The sequence below is a fragment of the Homalodisca vitripennis genome, chromosome X, assembly GCF_021130785.1.
Source record: "Homalodisca vitripennis isolate AUS2020 chromosome X, UT_GWSS_2.1, whole genome shotgun sequence".
Taxonomy (NCBI): Eukaryota; Metazoa; Arthropoda; class Insecta; order Hemiptera; family Cicadellidae; genus Homalodisca; species Homalodisca vitripennis.
This window is the reverse complement of record NC_060215.1, coordinates 85,942,234-85,962,435: the sequence shown is the minus strand read 5'-3', so window position 1 is coordinate 85,962,435 and position 20,202 is coordinate 85,942,234. Positions and strand designations below refer to the sequence as shown.

The 20,202-nt window shown below is 32.9% G+C and overlaps 1 protein-coding gene across 2 annotated transcripts in view; it reads right to left on the bottom strand.

Moving 5' to 3' along the window:
- The window catches only part of LOC124369299, a 137,123-nt gene that overhangs the window by 55,072 nt on the left and 61,849 nt on the right, over positions 1-20,202 (bottom strand). For both annotated transcript variants that reach the window (XM_046827235.1, XM_046827236.1), the window contains exon 5: positions 16,965-17,069. In XM_046827235.1, the coding sequence (XP_046683191.1) occupies positions 16,965-17,069 (105 nt within the window). The remainder of the gene's footprint in view (positions 1-16,964; positions 17,070-20,202) is intronic.

Genomic DNA, 20,202 nt, shown 5'->3' with positions numbered 1-20,202 from the left:
AATTGTTTGTTAAAATAATAAAGAAAGTAGTTTACATAAAATTAAAATTAATTATTTACACTATAGGGTACATAATTTAAAATTTTTTTAACACTTGTGTTTGCCGAAGCACTAAGTATGAATCCCCCTCTTTTACTCATGGTCAAATCTATTTACAATAATCACAAAACTAATAATAATATAAGCAAACTGAAATAAACAAAAGAAAAGCACGAATAATTCCCATTAAAACATAACCTAGCAACAACGTATTACCACAGAAACCAGACGCTCATTGAATGATTGGACGTAAATGAGGTTGAAAACAGCTTATAACGTCATCACATGTTGAGTTTGTATCAATAGTAGTAGTAGATACAGTATGCAAAGTTTAGTGGCATTTAGTCAATAATTAAAACTACAATATAACAAAAACCGGACGAGCGCCCCCAGCGCACGTCGGCATTTTTCGTAAAACCTAATGACGTGCGCTCGCGGCGCACGTCGGCATTTCTCGAATAAACAGTGACGAGCGCTCGCGGCGCACGTCGGCATTAAAAGGGTTAAGTTTCTATGTGATCTCTGTTTAAAAAAACTGACTACTGTTAAAACACAATACTGATAAAAAAAGTTAATATGTACACTATTTACAGATTTTAAATGTTTTTGAAACTTCAATTGCTAATTTACAGACAGACAAAGATCCATAACAGTGCTGAATTACTATAAAACATATAGCCGAATTTTTAAGAAAGTAGTGCGAACAGTAAAATGTAAGGCAAATGACGAGTACATCAAGCAGTCAGTTTGTAAGAGTACAGCATTATGGAGATTAATAAGGAATAAACTAGGGATGGTAAAAAATAAGAGTAATGACATAAAAGAAATATTGATTGAAGGTCAAGCTATAAGTAACCCCAAAGAGATTTCGGCTCAATTTAACAGACATTATCTTAATATACGAGAAAAACTAGATATCAGAAGTATACCAGAAAGAGCAATTGAGAGTTGTAAAAGTGTAGTACCCCCTCAAAAGTCAGATTTTAATTTTAGATTTAGAAGAAAAACAGGTAGAAAAAATAATAGCAACATTGCCAAATAAAAGGTCTACTGGTTGGGACGAGATTCCATCCTATCTAGTGAAAGGATGCACAGAATACTTAGCTAAACCAATCACTCAACTGATTAATCAATCATTGACCCAAGGGGAATTCCCTATAAACCTTAAGATATCGATTGTTAGACCAATTTTTAAAAAAGGCAATAGAAGTATTATTGAGAATTACCGTCCAGTTACCCTCTTACCTGTTTTCTCAAAGATATTTAAAAAAGCAGTACATCAACAATTACAAGAGTATTTAGAGGCGAATGAATTACTAACTAAGAGTCAACATGGGTTTAGAAAATGTCACTCCACTAACTCGGCACTGATCTCTGTAACAGATGATATTTATAAAGCATGGGATGATTCGGAAACAACTGTAGCCGTCTACTGTGAGCTTTCAAAGGCATTCGATTGTGTAGACCATGATGTACTGCTACACAAGCTCAAATTGTATGGTATTAAGGGCTGAGTTGGAGGTGGTTTAAGTCGTACTTAACAGAGAGAAGACAAAAAACCGCCCTAATCTGTGATAATGAAATATATGAATCAAAGATTGATACTGTTATAGCAGGAGTGCCTCAGGGATCAATTTTGGGCCCAATTTTGTTCACAATATATTCCAATGACCTTCCTATGAATATAAATACCAAAATTATCATGTTTGCAGACGATACTACAGCACTTATAAGAAAAAACCTTAGAAGAACTCAAATGTAGGACAGAAAGTACAATGAAAGAACTAGAATATTGGTTTAAAATAAATGGGCTTTTATTAAATGCTGAAAAAACAAACTTGGTTCATTTTAGAAAAAAGCAATATAGAGAAGAAAATTTAAATGTAAAAATAGACAATAAGAAAATTGAATGCCAGAAAGCAGTTAAACTTCTAGGTGTGGTATGTGATGTAAAATTAAAGTGGGATTAACATGTAACACACATAAGTTAAATAGCAAATGTTTTAACATGAGTTGTCTGACACACTGTATAAGCATAGAAACAAAACTAGAATTAGAACCCGAGAACTTTTAAAATTAAATTACGTGTGGTCGTCACGCCACATATTTGGTGTCAGGTGTGGGGTATAGTTCTGCATTTGGTCGAGTTCTGTGGGGTTGAGTGTTTCTTTGAAGAAATTCGAAAAGTTGGTGCAAGAAGCCGGGACAAGGATGATGGGTAAGTAATTTTTGTTCTGCCAATAGAATAATGCTAGCCCAGAAACTGTTTATAAAACCTAATATTTGAAATTGTTGAAATCACGAGGTGACTAAGTCAAAGATAATTTAATGTTTTAAATTTAAAACTAATTAAAAACTTGTTTTGATTAATTTTTATAATTTTTACTGAATTTTAAAGTAATACTTGTAATAGAGACGCCATATTGGCTGAGAACAATAGACGCTAATAGTCCGCCATACTTGTAAGCTCCCACAATTCCATTCGACATTACTAACTAGTTATATTCTTTGTTAGGCATTCGGTTGTCGATTACTTGAATCTCGACAATCGTTATTTCGGTAGTTGTGAATAATTGAGTAGTTATTCGGTAGTACTTTGTTTTGATTGGACTAGTCCCTCAGTAATTTAATTTTTATACGTAATATTTATCAAAAATAAACGTACACTAAGGTTTTAATGTACTGATTTAACTGGTAGTTAAAACCTGATTAACCTAAATTAACTGCTTCTAAAACTAACTTAATTATATAAATTAGTTGATAACCTAACCTTTCTGACTTAGTTAGGCTAACTCAAAGGTACCGGTACAGGGCAGGAGGCTAACCACGTTGTGAGAGAAGGAAGATAAGGGGTAGTAGTCATTAAAGGGAAGTGAAATAAATTATAAATTTAAATATTTTTGAAAAATTAAAGTTGGACTTGGTTATATTTTGTTGAAACTTTGGGAACTTGTTCATCTGATGATAGTTAAATTGTAATTAAACTTTAAACTTTTGGTTAACTTTAAAGTTTTGACTTTTGATTTTTTATTATGTTTTAAATTCTTCCTCTCGTCCGTGGTGGAACCAGCAAACCCTGATTGAGTTAGTTTGCTAAGTTTATTTACAGGCACGAAGAAAGAAGATTAAATTTTGTGGAATAGGTTTCGACATTCGTGATGAATTGTATGATGAATTGAGTGATAGTTAAAAGGTATTTTAAATATTTTTGGGTAATTTGAAGGAAAAGTAAATATTGAAATATTGGAATTATTCTTTGCTCAGACATAGTAGGTTGTCTTGACTTAGAATAAATCGTGGTGTAACTTCGTATTTGATTAGTGTTCAGGACTTAGACAAAAAGTGGATTGATTAGAGCTGAATTGAAAGTTGAACAATTACAAATTTAGAACGGGAGAGAGAGCGATTTCACGCGTTCAAAACCCTGGCACGACTGCGACTCCGAACAACGAACTCCAGGGAGCAGCGTTGTTCCAGACGCTACCTCAGCAAATTCCTGCCTGTTTACCACCCAGTAACTGCGCAGCTGCTCTGGGTATGGAAAATTACCAGGCTTACTGCTGACAGACTTGGACTTACAATTCATGTGCTGAATTAAAATATATATCTTCTCCACCTGCACTGCTTAACCTAATAAGTCTGGCTGCATATATTCATTACTTGTTACTACAATTAAATGTTATGCTGAATAAAAATAAAATATATTACTGATAATTTAATATTTTAAATTGGCTGATTAAGACCGCATACGATGTTACTGGTCTGGTCTCAGAACTATATGCTGGGGTCGTCACAATTCATTTATAACCATTACTTTTTTAGTTATACATTTTTGAAGTTGCGCTTGCTCAACAAATTTCGCATGTTCACTCAACTCCCAGCAGTATCACTTGTTATAGTACAGTTGTATTCTTAGTTGCTATAGTTACTTGATTTATCATTTGGTTGCCTTTGCCTGTAATATTCCCAGCTGTTTTCATTTGGCATTTGTTCACTGAAGTGTGTCTGTTGCATTTCATATTGTGATTTGCTTACCAACAAGTATTGAATTATTTTTACAGTTCTTTTAGTTCAAAAATGCCTAGAGCAGTCGGTAAAGTATTCAAGAATCATAAAAGGGTGTTTATTGGTACACCCAAAAATGTCATGTAGTTAGACTTGAAGAAGTGGAGGACAGTATAAACAACTCTACTTGTGAAGTTAGTCGTAGGCCCAGCATACCTAATTGTGAACTTAGTATTTCTAGCCCTACGGATTTTTTTGCGTTTTCCGGAAGTTAACATTGTTCAACTTTAATGTACCTTTTCTCAGGAACCACATGAGATATCTGAATGATTTTTTTTTTATTTTGTTTAGCTCATTGTCCTCTTTAATTTGTATGGAGAATATTTTTTGCAACTATTTGATTTTTTAGAGAATTAAAAATCTAATTTACATAAGATTAAAAAGTAAATTTTAAAAAATCATAAAAATACCAATATTAACTTAAACAGTAAACCATCCATGTAAATGATAGAGAAAGGAGTAGGCTTTCATTTAAAACAAAAATTACAATTATGGTATTTGTACTTATTTCAAAAAGGTACATCAAAGACAGTCAATTTAACATTGTAAGGATAGGGACACCCAACTCCCCTTAAGATGAGGCATTCAGCATGTACACCAACACACACTGTGAGAGACCTCCATTCTTTCCTTCAGGATGATTATCCCCTGAACAAGTTGGGCACAGTTTTTCTTTTTTCTCAGGTAATTTCCTGAATCTGAAACCAACTGATGGACCATCACCACCACACTGAAGATTTTGCGGATTTTGCTTACTAGCTAGCCATTCTGAAGAAAGATCTCCTAAGACTTCTTTCATGAATTCAGCCTTTTTCAGCCGGCCTTGTGTTGTATTTAACATATACAAGACATACGTATTTACCACCATAAGTCCAAAAACATTAAAAACTACTTTTTTGGCATGCTTCATAGTCCTGCGCTTGCCCATATACACATACAACATCTGGTCCGTTGAGTCAATACCACCCATACCTTTATTGCACTGACAAGCAATTTTTGTTTTGTCCTTATCAATACATGTCCACTTCTCCTGATTGAGTAAGTCTCTGGTGAGGTCCTTTCCTCACATAGGTTTTCTGACACACAGCATATTTTCCCAATAGTTGATTAGGAATGCCTTTTCTGTCCTTTCCTAGAGTGCCAGTGATGAAAGTATTATTATTATACAGTGTCCTAGAAAGAGATACAGAGGTGAAAAAGTTGTTACAATACAAATGGTGTCCCTTGTTCAAGCAATGTGCCATGCACAACAGTTGCATGATAACTGAGCTCCCTAAACAAGTCAACTCTTTCATTTTCCTGAGTTTTTTGTGCTCCTATGTAGCAATAGAAAGCTACACAATAACGTGTTATTGAGTCACAAATGACCCAAAGTATAATTCCCTATTTATGGTGTTTCATTTTTGGAAGGTACAGAGTCAATCCGACTCGCTTTTTCATGCCAACCAACGATTCATCAACAGACAGAGCCTATGTTGGGGAGTAGTAAAGTTTGAACAATCTATTTACATGATAATTAATGGGTTGAAATCTACCACAAGGGTCATAGCCAAGATTTCCATGTGGAATAAGTTTTTTTAACACCTACAATATAGAAAATTTTTAAAATTATTTGGAATTGGTTGTATTTCATAATTTTGGCAAAAAAGGGGGGTAGCATTTGTGAAGCGAGTGCCCCAGTATCTGGTTATACTTGGTTGGCTTGGTTATCATTCCCATGTTTAAAATAATTGACAATAATGTTTTCATTTCCAGTAAGGTTACATCTACCCTCTTCCTCGGCTAAAAGGAGAGGAGTATCTTGATTTTTAGTAATATAGGATCTTGCATATCGATTTATTTCATTTTCAAAAACAGTTAATATAGTTGTTGTAAAGAACTTGAGTACTCTATTGGTTTATCATTTTGTGGAGAACAATGCTTTGGCCCACTCAATTCAGCATACATGAACTGATGATTGTAAGGTGCATCATTGCCTTCCTGCACTTCATCCCAACTACTGTCATCAGCAGGATCATTTGACTAGACATCATTTTGCCTATTCCTAGGCCTACCATCAGCAGAATCATTTTGCCTATTCCTACACCTACTAACTCGTTGCTCAATGACACTAGTCCTAGGCCTAGGTGGAGGCTCATCTTCGTCTGACTCTGGTGTCAATATATCTTGAGATACACTAGGCCTAGATAAAATCAGTGGTCTTTTACTTCTTGGTTGAAATGCAGATGTACTAGGTTGCTCAGGGTCAAAAGTAGGGTCTTCATCTGAGTCATCTTCGAAAATTTCATCACTGGATTCAGATTTACTACTGTCTCTGTTTTATGCTTTTTATGAACCACTATCACTAAATTGAAAATCGACACCAGCATCTCTAGCAATACCAATAAAAGTGTCCTCACTCACAGGAGAATTCGGTCTCTTTTTACTAACTTTTGATCAAAATATCCTAACTGGCGATGTAAGACTAATAACCTCAAATGACCCGATAGTGACACAATAAACATTACGCAATCGGAGTTGTGTAGACGGACCGAGCTCGGATCTTACAGCTTTCCAAATCACGATTTTGTTAAAGTTTGATGACAAAACGTAGTATATAACAGACTAATCTGTTATTTTTATCCTGCAGATATATTTCTCTATTAATTGACATATAGTAAGATTTATTTGCCAAAAAAATAACGCTGCAGTAAATTTTTCATGCAACAACAATATATCGTTGTATATCAATTTTCGGCCGAAACATCAATAACAATATATCACTGCATATCCGTCAAAGGGTTAAATAACGAGAGTTATTTTTGGTTTTCTGTTTTGCTGTATAAAATGGTTAGTGGAATAGTAGAGCAACGTATTATTGTGAAATTTCACTTTAGACTTGGAACAATTGTTACTGAAACTTATAATTTACTAAAAGAATTTTATGGCAGTGAATGAACTGAGCTCTTGAAGGTCAATCAATTAATAAATATTACTACCTTGAGTTAATTTCTAAATTTAGTCATAGAAAAAGGAACACACACACACGCGCGCGCACGCACACACACACACAGAATTGTTGTAACATATTGAATTTCCTGCCTTTGGGGACTAGTTCAATAATTTGTAGGTCTTATAATTTTATTTTTAATAATTTTGTGTTCTTACAATAGTGGTTTTCATTAATAAAATGTTCAGAAAAGATTTAAATGTTCCTTTAGAGATGTTCTTTTCATTACTTTCTGAAATTGTGTTTTGTTTGACTTATGTGAATCTTTACAGTTGCCAAATTTAATGGCACAAACTCCTGAACTATTAAATCTTTTGTTTAACAAAATTGTGCTAACATATTTCTAGTTTTAAGGGATGAACCCATGGTTATTTATAATATGAATTGAATTGTTGATTTGCCATATGTTAATTGATTACACTGTTGCCATTTTATTCTGGTGGGGTGGTAAATCTTTATTTCAAACATAAATTATAATATAATAACCTTCCACATACAAAAGTTATATGAAATTAAACAGGTTTTAACTTAAAAGTTCCACTTGAAGTCGAAATATAGTGATAGCCGAGGTTATGATGGCCGATCATCATCATTACAAGTTTATTTGTCTTTTAAATTTTATAATTTTTATGTTTATTATGTGACAGACCAATGTGTGTATATTTAAAAACAACCAATAACTCCAAACTGAGTGATAAAAATGTAACATGTCTTTATATAAGTTTTTTGACTGAACATGATTAAATTAAATTGAAACTGGTCTCAAACACCATAGTTAAGGATTGTTAAGATGTAATCAGTTATATATGTGTTATATACTATGCTTAGAGGCTCTCAGTAGGAGCAATTCTGGCAGATTTTATTAGAAATCTAAACCATTTATTGTTACTTGGTAATGTTTGAAGGACACATTTGTTATAACTATTAACCCTTTGAGGTCTCAATAAAAATTGCTTCGACTGTCCTCAGGTCGTATTTAATTTCTGTTAGTTTACAGTTCTTTGACAATAAACAAATGCAAGTTTTAAATCCCTTTTTCTGCAACTTTTTTTTCTCTTTATATATCAATGTAAATAACCTAAAAAGAATGTTTACATTATTTTATAGTATTTTTTTTTTATAACTTTAAGTAACATTTAAAAAATATAAAAAAGAAGTATAAAATTATAAAAACATAATTTTTATTTTTTTATACATATGTAATAAACCAAAATTACATGAATACAGGTGAAAAGGCACTAGGATCTCATCAGATACATGTTATTCATTATATAATATTATATATAATACATTATATATATTATAATTTTGCCTTAGTCCAGCCCTAGGCCTACTTTGGGTAACATGTCTAGCTCTTCCTCTTAGTCTACTAGTTTGTAGCCTAGGCCTAACTCTATTATTTGCATCTCCTTGTCCTACTTCTATCACATTATCCACGAATTGATCAAATTCTTCCCCATCATTACCTAAAGTTTCCAATCTAAACACATCACTTTCGTCGTCTAGGTTACCGGCGACTAGGTTACCGTCATTTACCACAATGTTTTCAGAAGAATTTTCACTATGATTCAACTAACAATCACTATCACGGTCTTCTTTAATAATCTGTTTTTCATTTTGGATACTAATTTCACCGAAAATACTATCACAATCATCTAATTCATCTAATATTTCGTCATCGTCAGTAATACTTGTACTTGGACCAGCCATATTTGTAAACACGGCGCAAGTGCAGACGTCAGTTGTATTGGTCTTCTATTTTCACTTCCAATGCCTCCTATATCGTGAATAAAGATCGACGTAGCATTCACGTAACCAAAATAGAAGTCCAAAGTACCGAATAACTCAAATACCGAACAGCAATAGGTTAGAAATGGACAAACAAGCAGTGACATTATCCGGTCGACCTATTGTCGACATGCGAGCGTTCAGCGAAACTGCCGCGGTCGACCTATAGTCGACGACCGACCGCAAAGGGTTAAACTGTCCTGGAATAATGCTAAACTTTGTCCTCTGAAATTAGTAATATTGATGTTAATAAACTGTTATGTACAATTTAAGACTCGTTTGTAAAAGCTAGCACATGATCAATGAATTTTCAATACAATAATTTTTTTTATTTTTTCGTGCTTGATTCTAATGAAAACGTATTGCCTGAAAATATACTGTAATGTAGAATACACAATTGTGTTTAATTACAAACAGTTTCCATTTCATCCAATATTGATTTTAATTATGAAAACATTCAAGAAACTATGCCAACATTTATACCACTAAGTTTCCATTTATGCCACAAAGTTTCTTTTATGTATACAAATTACACTGTCATACTAACCGAGACAACTTTCTATTACGTAATGAAAAGTTAAAAAAATAGTGGTAACAACAACAAAATATCTTTGAATCTAAAGGAACACTTATCAAATACTTTGTGGCAAATAGTTAGTTACAATTCCAGACGACATGTTGGTGAAAGACTGCACAGTAATGAATCTTTTAATGGCACCAGCATTTTTACACAAGTGAATTGCCACTGTTTGACGTTTTTGCTTCATTCCACTGCCAATTTTATCTTTTATCTACCAACGTGGAAGCAACGTACACTATGATGTAAGTAATCTAGACTCCAATATAGTATTAAATTTTCAAATCAATATTAAAACAGGTCATTAAATTTTGAGCCTTTATGTAAGGAATAGCAAGGTACAATTCAATCTGTTTTGATACATGGTTCTTTGACAAAAATTATATAGTTTCAGATTTTGTAATTGATTCTGATTTTATGATACATCATTGTTTAAAGTAACAAGAACAATTAATAAATCATGTCTAAAATATAGGTCTGAGTTGGTTATTGACAGTTGGTAAAGTTGGTACTGTGGCCTGTTCTAATCTCATATGATGTATGGGTTAATAGCATGGGGTAGTTCTGCCCATGCACAGAATGTCTTTCTTGTTCATAAAAAAGTGATTTGTCCTATAGCTAAAGTTGGTAGGTTTGAACACTGTAGAAAGTTATTCACAGATCTTGGACTACTAACTAACCTTTTTCCATTGTATGTTCTCCATTTTTTTATTTATGTAGGAACAAATGGAGAGAGGGTGCAACAAAGAGGTGTGATCCATACATATTAAACTAGCATTTTGTTGACATGAATCAAATTCTGATTCTGATTCTGATTCATGCCTCAAACTAGATTCCACAAGAGTGATAAGAGCCCACTGATTATATCTAGTAAATGCCTTAATAAAATTCGCCTAAGAAAAGGCAGCTTAACAACACTAGTTTCAAAATAAGAGTTCAGGAATTTCTGTTCAAAATTGTTTTTTACTCTAGTTCATGAATAGACAGTGGACAATTTTTCACTTTTAAGATATATCTAAGAATTTAATGTTGGGTTAAAATTTAAGACTTGCCTATGTATTTTTGAATCAAATATGTGGCTAATAAATTATTCTGATTCTGATACATGAATATCAGTTTGAAATTTACACTATCCATGTATAACACGAACGGTTAACATTATGAAACTTTTGGTAATATAACAATTCCATTAAATAAAATATATCAAACATTTAATTCTGAATAAAACCTAAAGAATATTTAAAAAAAGTTGTACTAGGTAAATGAAAAAATATATTTACAGATGGTTAAAATATAAACTAACGATACAAGTACAAACCCAAGCCCCACTTTCTTTATTTGGTCACATAAACAAACTGGTTTTAGACTTCGATTATTTAGAGTGAAATCATTAATAATTAAATTGTATCACATCAGAATACAACTAGACATTCACCATAAATACAGACATAAACAAAGAAATATGAATTAAGTGGCTGACAACATGCAGGATACAGTGTCTGGGAGAAAGTAAACCAAACCTTGCTGATTAACTGGAAAAAAAAACAGTAAAACATTCTCGAGTTACTTATTTTTACAGATTTAGCAATTAGATTTTTTAGTATCAAAATTGATATTATCTGCAAATTTTAAAGGCATATATACATATTTATTATACAATACACATATAAAACCCTGAAAGCGAGCGCTACCATTAAGAACATGATATAAGTACTCAATATCAGGTCTTTGCAAGTTCTAGAGTTAATAATTACTACAGTTAGAATTAGTATGGCCAAATTTTATTTTTAAGATGAAAAGCCTGAAGGAATATCAGCATTGTAAACCAGAATATGTTTGTGAATAATTATGATTATAATGATTTTCTGAGAATTTACAACTTATTCAGTAGATATTGCACTATTTCATGAAAATAAACATTGGCAAATTTTGAAATGACAGAAACAATATTGTTATACAGAGTTTACATAGAGATGTAATACAAGGTGTTCATAAAAAACATTGAGTTTTAATGGTAGAATAATAAAATTATTTTAAACTAGATTACACTTCTTGTGATCTCCGAAACTTTTTACCAATATTAACTTTTTGAAACTTTAACATTTTATACCACCTGTATACAAGAAGTGAAATAAATTTATTTATTTTTTTTTTCAAAATGATCTGTGAGACTTTTAATTTGGAGTATCTTTGAGTGTTAAAAATTATTTTCCTTAATTCTTTGGAGTCGAAATATGAAGGCTTTCGTTATAAAACGAAGACGGTAGGTTTCTCAGTTCAGCCGCGATACATCACGGATGGGTTGCCTGCCACACTCTGTATAGGTAAACCTCCACCATACAAAGGGCATAAATGCAACTTTGGGAAGAAGGTTTACCTCATCAGATTGGATATCGTATTAAAACATGTAATTTGGATTAGCAAAGGAACTATGAGAGGCTTTATATACTGAGTAGGTAACTTAGTGTTATAGAAAAACAAAAACGCCAAGGGCATGTATCACGCTCTCTATAAAAATTACTGATTTTTTTTATAATAGGTGATTTGGTGGCAGTGTTTTCATCATCAAAGGGAGGAAGAGGTAGTTTCTGCCGAATTCTACAACCCAAATCCAATGTCCATCATTACAACTATAGAAACTGCAAATGAAAAGGGAGGCAATGGTTTTGGGGTGCAAGGCCCATCATATCATCTGGGCAATGTTTACAAATGTCAACAGAATTAATAAACTCTTTTAGTTTACTCTTAGAGTTTTTCTAGAAAACGATGAAATAAAATGAGTTTGGAGACTAATTTTACAGGAGGCTTCCTGTCGAACCTCAGATTTGTGAGATTTGACTTGGAGGCTGCTGTAAAGTGGAAGGTGACCCATAGGATTCCCAAATCAATAATCTGGAAAGGATATGGAGTTTTTATGATAAAAGAATTGATAGAAGTGAATATATGTTAGAAAAATTAATATAAATTTAAGAGGTCAGCTTTATAGTAAGGAAATGCCATATTAAAAACAAGCAGAACTGTCCTCTTACATACAATCCGGTAAACAATAATGTATCCTAGTAGATCGAGAAGGACTAACGAATCTTTAAAATTAAACAATTAATCTCTTTGTGGGCTAAACTAATAGGCCGAATGGAATAGGTATCAAAGAGCACAACTTGAATATAAGGAAGAGATTACAAAAAACAAATAACATTAAAAAATGCTGTAGAGATATTAATGAGTCTATCCCATAACACTCTAAACACCCCTGGAGATCTGGGGCTGCTAGACTGTAAAACTTTCCAAACCCTTTAGTGTCACGGGTAAAGATGGATGGCAGCCTGACCCAAGTCAGGAAGAAGGCCCTGAGGTGCTGCTAGACACTCGCTATCGAGGGTGCATGTGCTTAAAGATGAAGATATTTCACCAGAAAAGATAAAATGGGCTGTGACATCCTTTAACCCATTGTGGATTGCTGAAGAGATATCTCATTACCTGGTGGCTGAGCCTTACTGGTATAGTATTGAGCTCGGCTTGTCATAGCATTCTGTTTTTAATATTTTCTTTTAACAATTAAAATAATGCCTGGTAGAATTTGGTACGTGTGATTTCTAGACAACTTATTACTAACAATTACATGAAGTTTTACCTTAAAAAACTTCCATAAATTACCCAACAGATCACACTCGAATGATCAAATTGAACAGTACACTTAACAGCTTATAATACTATCCACTTAATAGCACAACTCGTCCATTATTTTTGTTAGGTATTCATGAACATATTAGTAATATTGTATGTTGCTTTACAGTATAAAGGTGCAAGTAAAGGTGCCTGCAACAAATAATTTTAACACTGAGGTGAATACGCACAAACAACTTGACCCGCAATAGATTAAGCTCTTTAAATCAACAGGAGTACATAGGATTTCACCGGCCTATTACAAGATAGATTAGATATTCTCCTGGACAAACTGGTAACCCTCTTTAGGAGCTATACTATCCAAATATTTTGGGAAGGCTCTGCTTTTTTTGTGCTGAAGAAAGTTAAAGATTTGTCTCATCCCAGACAATACAGCCAATCAGTTTAACCTCCTACATGGTAAAGGCATAGACAAACTTGTAAATGGGCACATTAGACATAAACCTTATTGATATCTTCACTGTGCCCATTTCAACATGCCTCGTAAAAGAAAAATCCACAACTGTTCTCTACAGTATAATGGTCAAAGTAGAGGAAACATCCAAGAAAAAACAAGCTATATTAAGAATGTTTATGGATATAAAAGGGACTTTCAATAGTGTAACATATACTTTCATGGAGATAGTGATGAGGTGGAGAGTTGTTTCACCAGATGATGACAACTGAGTTGTAGCCCACTTGGCTTGTTGCATTGTTAAATTTTCTTGAAGACTTGGTAATGAATTTCTCGATTATATTATAAGTTGTGAAACTTGCTCATTTTAAAACAAAAAGGTAGTCTATAGAATACAGACACACACATTCTCCACAAACACTACGGAAATGTTATAGAATAGAGACACACACATTCTCCACAAACACTACGGAAATGTTATAGAATAGAGACACACACATTCTCCACAAACACTACGGAAATGTCTCCAAACTCTGTAGGTCTGAAAGTGTGTGATTTTGGATGATTTCCTTGAACAAGCTTGACAATCAATGCAGAATAGCATTGTGAAACATAGCATTGCAGTAAATACAGCAGGCGATACAAAACAAATGTGGTAGGGGTGGCCAACTAAATCGTACTTGGACTTTAACCAGTGTGTGGTATGTAATTCAGTGATATGAGCGTGTCAAACATTCTACCAGACCAGTGCCTTTCAAACATTTGCTACTCCTGGCAAATACCTCAGATAAACCTTTGACAAAGGTCCTATTTTGCACTTTCTAAAATTCCTCCTTTCACTAAGGATGATTGAGATAAATCAGATCAGATCAAACCAAATTGTTTATTTGGTCGTTACAATTAATATTGCATGGCAAACGTCATTTTTAATTTATTTAAGTCAAAAGGTATTTGTTAGATTGTAGTTATGAAGCAACATGATATAAGGCTCCTCACATAACATTTGGTTGGATGATTTGATTTAAACCGCTTGAATTGTCCAACCAATCGTCACATCTGTGGGGAAGTTATTCAGATGATTAATATCATTGGAGAAATAGTGGATTTCCAACACTTGTTGTCCAACGAATGCCACTCTGACAACGAAAACTGACATGTGTGAGGAATTCGGACGACTGATTATCTGCAGACTGGTGACATATTACTTCAGACTTCGTTTGGATGTGACCGTGATATCAAAACATGACCTCACGTTCTTTGTTAAACCTATATATTCTGGTGACCAATCGTACCGTGGCTAAGAGCAATCGTTCACAGACTAAACTGAGATGATCTATCAGCCGACATTGATCGTCTATAGATAGATCATTGTGTGTATTGGAGCATATGTAACATAGGGGGCTTGGTTATTAACTAACCAAGTTAACTCCACTAAAATAGTGGAAACACACTTTTAACTGGCGTCAGGTGTGGCTTCGTGAACACATTATCCATCACACACACTGTCTACAGACTTTATAAACAAATTGGCGACATCATCGCCCACATGTCGTTTCACAGTTACACGGATCACGTTGTGTAAAATATGATATTTGGGATTAATTAACACCTGATTCAAGCAGCTATCAAATTATTTCTTGATTTCATAAGTTATTAGAGAAAAAAAAACACTGTTTTTGAGATTTTCTCGGTTCTACAGGGAGGTTCCTGGCTTATTCCTGGTGTGTGAAATTCCCAGCGTATTCCCATTTTTCTGGTTTTTCCCGGTTGGGTGGCCGTCCTGTCAAATTAGTTTGAAAGGAAATGACTCATCAATATAGTAAATTGAACATTGGTGAAATAGGGCCTACCAAACCCCCCCCCCCCTTAATTTATTATTAGCCAGATGAAAAATAACTTAAAAAGCTTATTACTGTTCTTATATAATTTAAATTTAAGTTAACATACAGAGATAAAAAATGTAAATGCATTCTCTCATTTTATTACTTATTTGATACTGGAACATTTATTACAAATATAAATTTTCTTATTTGTGTCTATTTTTCTGATACAAATGCAGCAAATATCAAATTGTTTTGTGTATTTTTTTTAGGTTAGTTAAGGAATTTTAAAATAACAATCATGCAAATATACAATATTATAGTTATTCTGTTAGTGAATTATTTCCTTTAACCCTTTGAACCCCAGACCAAAATATTGATGGTGGAAAAAACGTACCAAAATCATTTGACCTAAGAACTACCGAGAATCCCCGGAGCAGAAACAGCTGTTTTGCATACTGTTTGTAAAAAATTAATACTTTTGCTATTTTTTATGCTATTGTCTTGTATTACACACCAAAATGTCCAGAATGAAATTGTATTCACAGAAAAAGATTAGTCTGAAGTATAAAAAAATGTTTAACAGCATTAAAATAATTTTAAAATATATGTATATAGATTTTTAGGCAAAAAAAATTGATTTTAAGATTTTTTAATTAAAAAATAAGAAATATTTTTACCATGGGCACCCACATTTTATTTTTCTAAATTTAGTTTTGTGTATGTCCAAAAAAATTTATATTGATATCTCTAAAAATAAACTTTTTTTGAATTTTTATATAAAAGTATGCGACTTGTAAAAACCTCTAGGCGTACAACACAAAAATCACTGATATTACCTAAATAAATAAGTTAGTAAATAAATAAATAAAAAAATTAGTATTTTAATAAAATACATATAAATATGTATTAATACTCATAAAATAAGTATTTTACGATTTCAAATAAATATGTATTAAACGCATATACCATGGCGACGATATTACGTCGCCCGGGGATTCTCGCAACTTCATTGGCGACGATACATCGTCGCCGCGGGGATCTTCGCATATCTTCTCGGCGACGATATTTCGTCGCCTGGGGTTCAAAGGGTTAAGTATAATACAGGTAGATGTTAAAAGACATGAAACAAGAAATATGTTTAAACAAGCTGTTATTCTTACATTAATAGCCTTAACTGGGCAATGTTGCACACATGTTGTGAGTTTGGGTTTATATAAAAACACATATTACACATAAAACATATAGACTAAAGTTTTGAAAAATGGTCAAATGTATTGGGCCATAAAGGCAAAATTTGTATGTCCTTATTGCAAAAATTTCACTATTTACCTTATTCACTCAATTTTTGCTCTTTACTTCGCATTTAAAGTAATGACACTACAGTTGTAGCTGCATCAAACATATTTTAAGTATTACACTATTGTATAAAACTACATTCTTCCAAACAATAATAATAAAACCCATCACCTGATATAATTTAGTATACTTGTGGACTATTAAGAAATACACTCATGCTATTAAGCAAGAAAAAAATTAACTAAGCGAATTATAGAAAAACTAAGTCAAATATAACATTGAAGCAAAGTAGTACAATAGTAGAACTACCTGGTCCGATTTGTATTTGCGGTGGTGGTATGTTGAACATACTGACATGTTGTGTGACAGGGTTGACGGGATACGATACTGGCCCGGTCTCCAATGGGCTGACACCTAAAACACATCCAATCAATCCATATTAGACATGTATGGTATCACAGACAACAGAGAATAGATGATACAATGACACTATACATTGTAATGAGTCTAGAGAGGATATATTTATTTTTCCTGCCTTTTTAACGCTTGGGATTTTATTTCTATTCAACCCTTTTTAAATCTGTAACAATGTTTATATAGTTTTTATTTACTTATAATTTAAATCCCAAGTAAAACAATTCCTTGAATTTTTTTTCTATTTTGTGGCTTTTCAAAAATGAACCTCAAGAAACTAAATAGAGTTTGTAACTCAACATTTTAACTTCACATGTTTTTAAAATTACTAGAATTTCCACTACTGATTATTATTGGTGTAGGTCTTTTAAATTAGTTATGGTTTTCCTTCAGTACTTTTACCGTTCTCCTAGGGCAAGAAACTGAGCCTCTCATTGCACTTAGTCTTAAAAGGACCTTTTTGCTTGTTTCTGGAGTGACTGGATATTCAGGATAGGGGAGATTGGGAGTAGGGACCGCCTTCTGTTGAGATCCATGAGGAGGACTAGCAGGCACTATATCTCAGTCATTTCATCTTGGAAGAAAGAGAACCTAGCTCTCTACCAGCTTCTCCAGTCAAAGAAGGCAAGGGGAATACGTGCTTATGTCCATACTAGCAACTGCCTTTGACACTTAGGAAGCAACATTAACTCCAACAGTCATCCTTTGCAGTAGGTTCCACCTGTCAATCTATCCTTGCACCCCAATATCTTGACATTAGCAATTAGTGATGTGCCGCTCCTGGACATCCATAAGATTGACCAGATTTAATAATTGGTTTTGCTGTACACAGTGTTGTGGTTCAACTGCATGGTATAAACCAGAAGTGAACCCTCCTGGGGCAGAATTTCTATTCATATCTTTTGAAATTCATTGTTCCCAGTTATTTATTCTAGTTCAAATGACCAATCCTGAATTACATCTAATCAGGACACTTTTAAATAATTGTGGTTATTCTTGTATTGACAAGACAACTGAGTCAAAAAGACAAAAAGGATTTACTTTCAACAACTTACCTAATTACACAGCTCACTCTGAAAAACATGTTAAAACACTTGCATTTAAAAAAATAATCATTGATTAACACTGAACTGGAATAGTTTGACCTAATGAAAGTAATAGATTCAAAAATAGACAGTTTTCTTTTGAATCTATGTCACGCACTTACATCTATGATAGCTCAAGAATTTTTAACAGACCAAACTTTTGAAGATTTTTAGTTCTCACTATATATTTTTGGGTAAAATATTTGATCAATTGAAAGTGTGAATTTATAGGGATTATTTCCAATCCATCATACAAAAATTAAATGGTTATGTTTATCAGTGTAGTTTGATGTAACTTTCTCATATTTTTTCTATAACAATGACGTTTAACCCTTCGCATGCCACTAATAAATCCATTAACTTTCCTATAAAGCCAAGACAAGTAAAACATTTAAGATTCTTTAAGTTCAAAGCTAATTTTTATTATAACTAAATTATAAAAGGTAAAAGCAAAATAACTATAAAACAGGGCATTTTACTTAAAATTAGCGTATTTATTGTTAAAAATAAAAAAATAACTGTTTATTTCAAATAAATTTTAATTTCATTATAAAATGTAATTAAATTGAAAGTTTACTTACATTTTACTATAAAATGAGATAAATATTTCAAAATAATCACAAAACTACCACATGATACAGAATAATAACGAGGTACGTAGTAGAAATGAAGACCAAGCGGTCGGAGTTAGACAAAGGGCGCTCCCGTACCCCTGCCGCTGAGTGAAGGCAATTTATAAATATTTTCTCGGCAACCGCGATAAGCACGGAGCATTCACCGGGCATTTCGAAGGCCTTTTATGGACTAACAAACTCTCCAAGAGACATTATCTACATCGAGTATAACTGTATTTGGCGTTTCGGTCACGTCTGCTATTCTAATATTTCCCGTTTACGGCTTGGAAAGAGTTAAAACGATGATAGACCACTTAATTTATGGTTACATTAAATTTAAGAGCCTCCACTGACATTTTTGAACTGTACTGTTAAGTAACAACTATACTGAAACTACAGTATACGTGTTTTAACGGCCAAAATATGTCTTGCCCACAAATTCCGAGCTTATTACAGTCCCACATAAAATTTCAGCTTGGTTGGTTTTGAACTTAGAACAAGAAGAGATAATGCATTAATCTTTATGTAACATAAGTTACAGATAAGATTTTCTCAACCTAAAATTCAAAAGAATATCTTTTTTTTAAATTAGTTTAATTGTAAATATTTAAGTCTAAAATTGAGTAATTTCAGTAAAAAACCTTACTCAACTTACTTGTGTGTATTTTTTTCACAGGATATAAGTAATTTTTAATGGTTACATTAAAATTAAATCAAAATTAAGTTCCAAATTATACAATATTTATAATTATTATTACTATATCGTTCTACATTCTTAATATTTAACACAACAATCTTTCACTGAATTCATCACAGTGTCCATATTACAAAATTAGATCCGTTAAATTTTTCATTGATACAATGTGGTAAAATGTATCATTATACTGTGTAAAGATTTCCCACTATGTTGAATATATGCACAATTATAAACATATATATGAATAAAAATAAGTACTAGAGAACATTTAAAATAGAAAGCTATTCTGAGTGTTAAACTAGGTGTCATATAACAATTACATGCCAACATCACCTAATATACCTTCCTACATGCAATTGGTTTATCGACTCGGATGAGCAATCGAACCTCTGAACAACTGAAAGTGGATCACTGTGTTCACCTATACCCTGTGTGTGGATCCTATATCCTCTCACTATATTTTATTTAGTGCATTGAAGAATATAGGTCATTGAGACCATTACTTATTGTGCACACACACACACACACACACACAACACACACATATATATATATATATATATAACAACAACGTTCTGACTTCTTAACCCATTGCTGATCGTGAAAACGGCGCGCGCGCGGGCCTTAGAGTACGAATTAATCCGTATTACAACGCAGCACCCGCAGTGTTTGCACGCCTACCTGCCTGCTTAGCGCGCTCGCTAATTATACATGTTTTGTTTGTTTATGTTGTTATT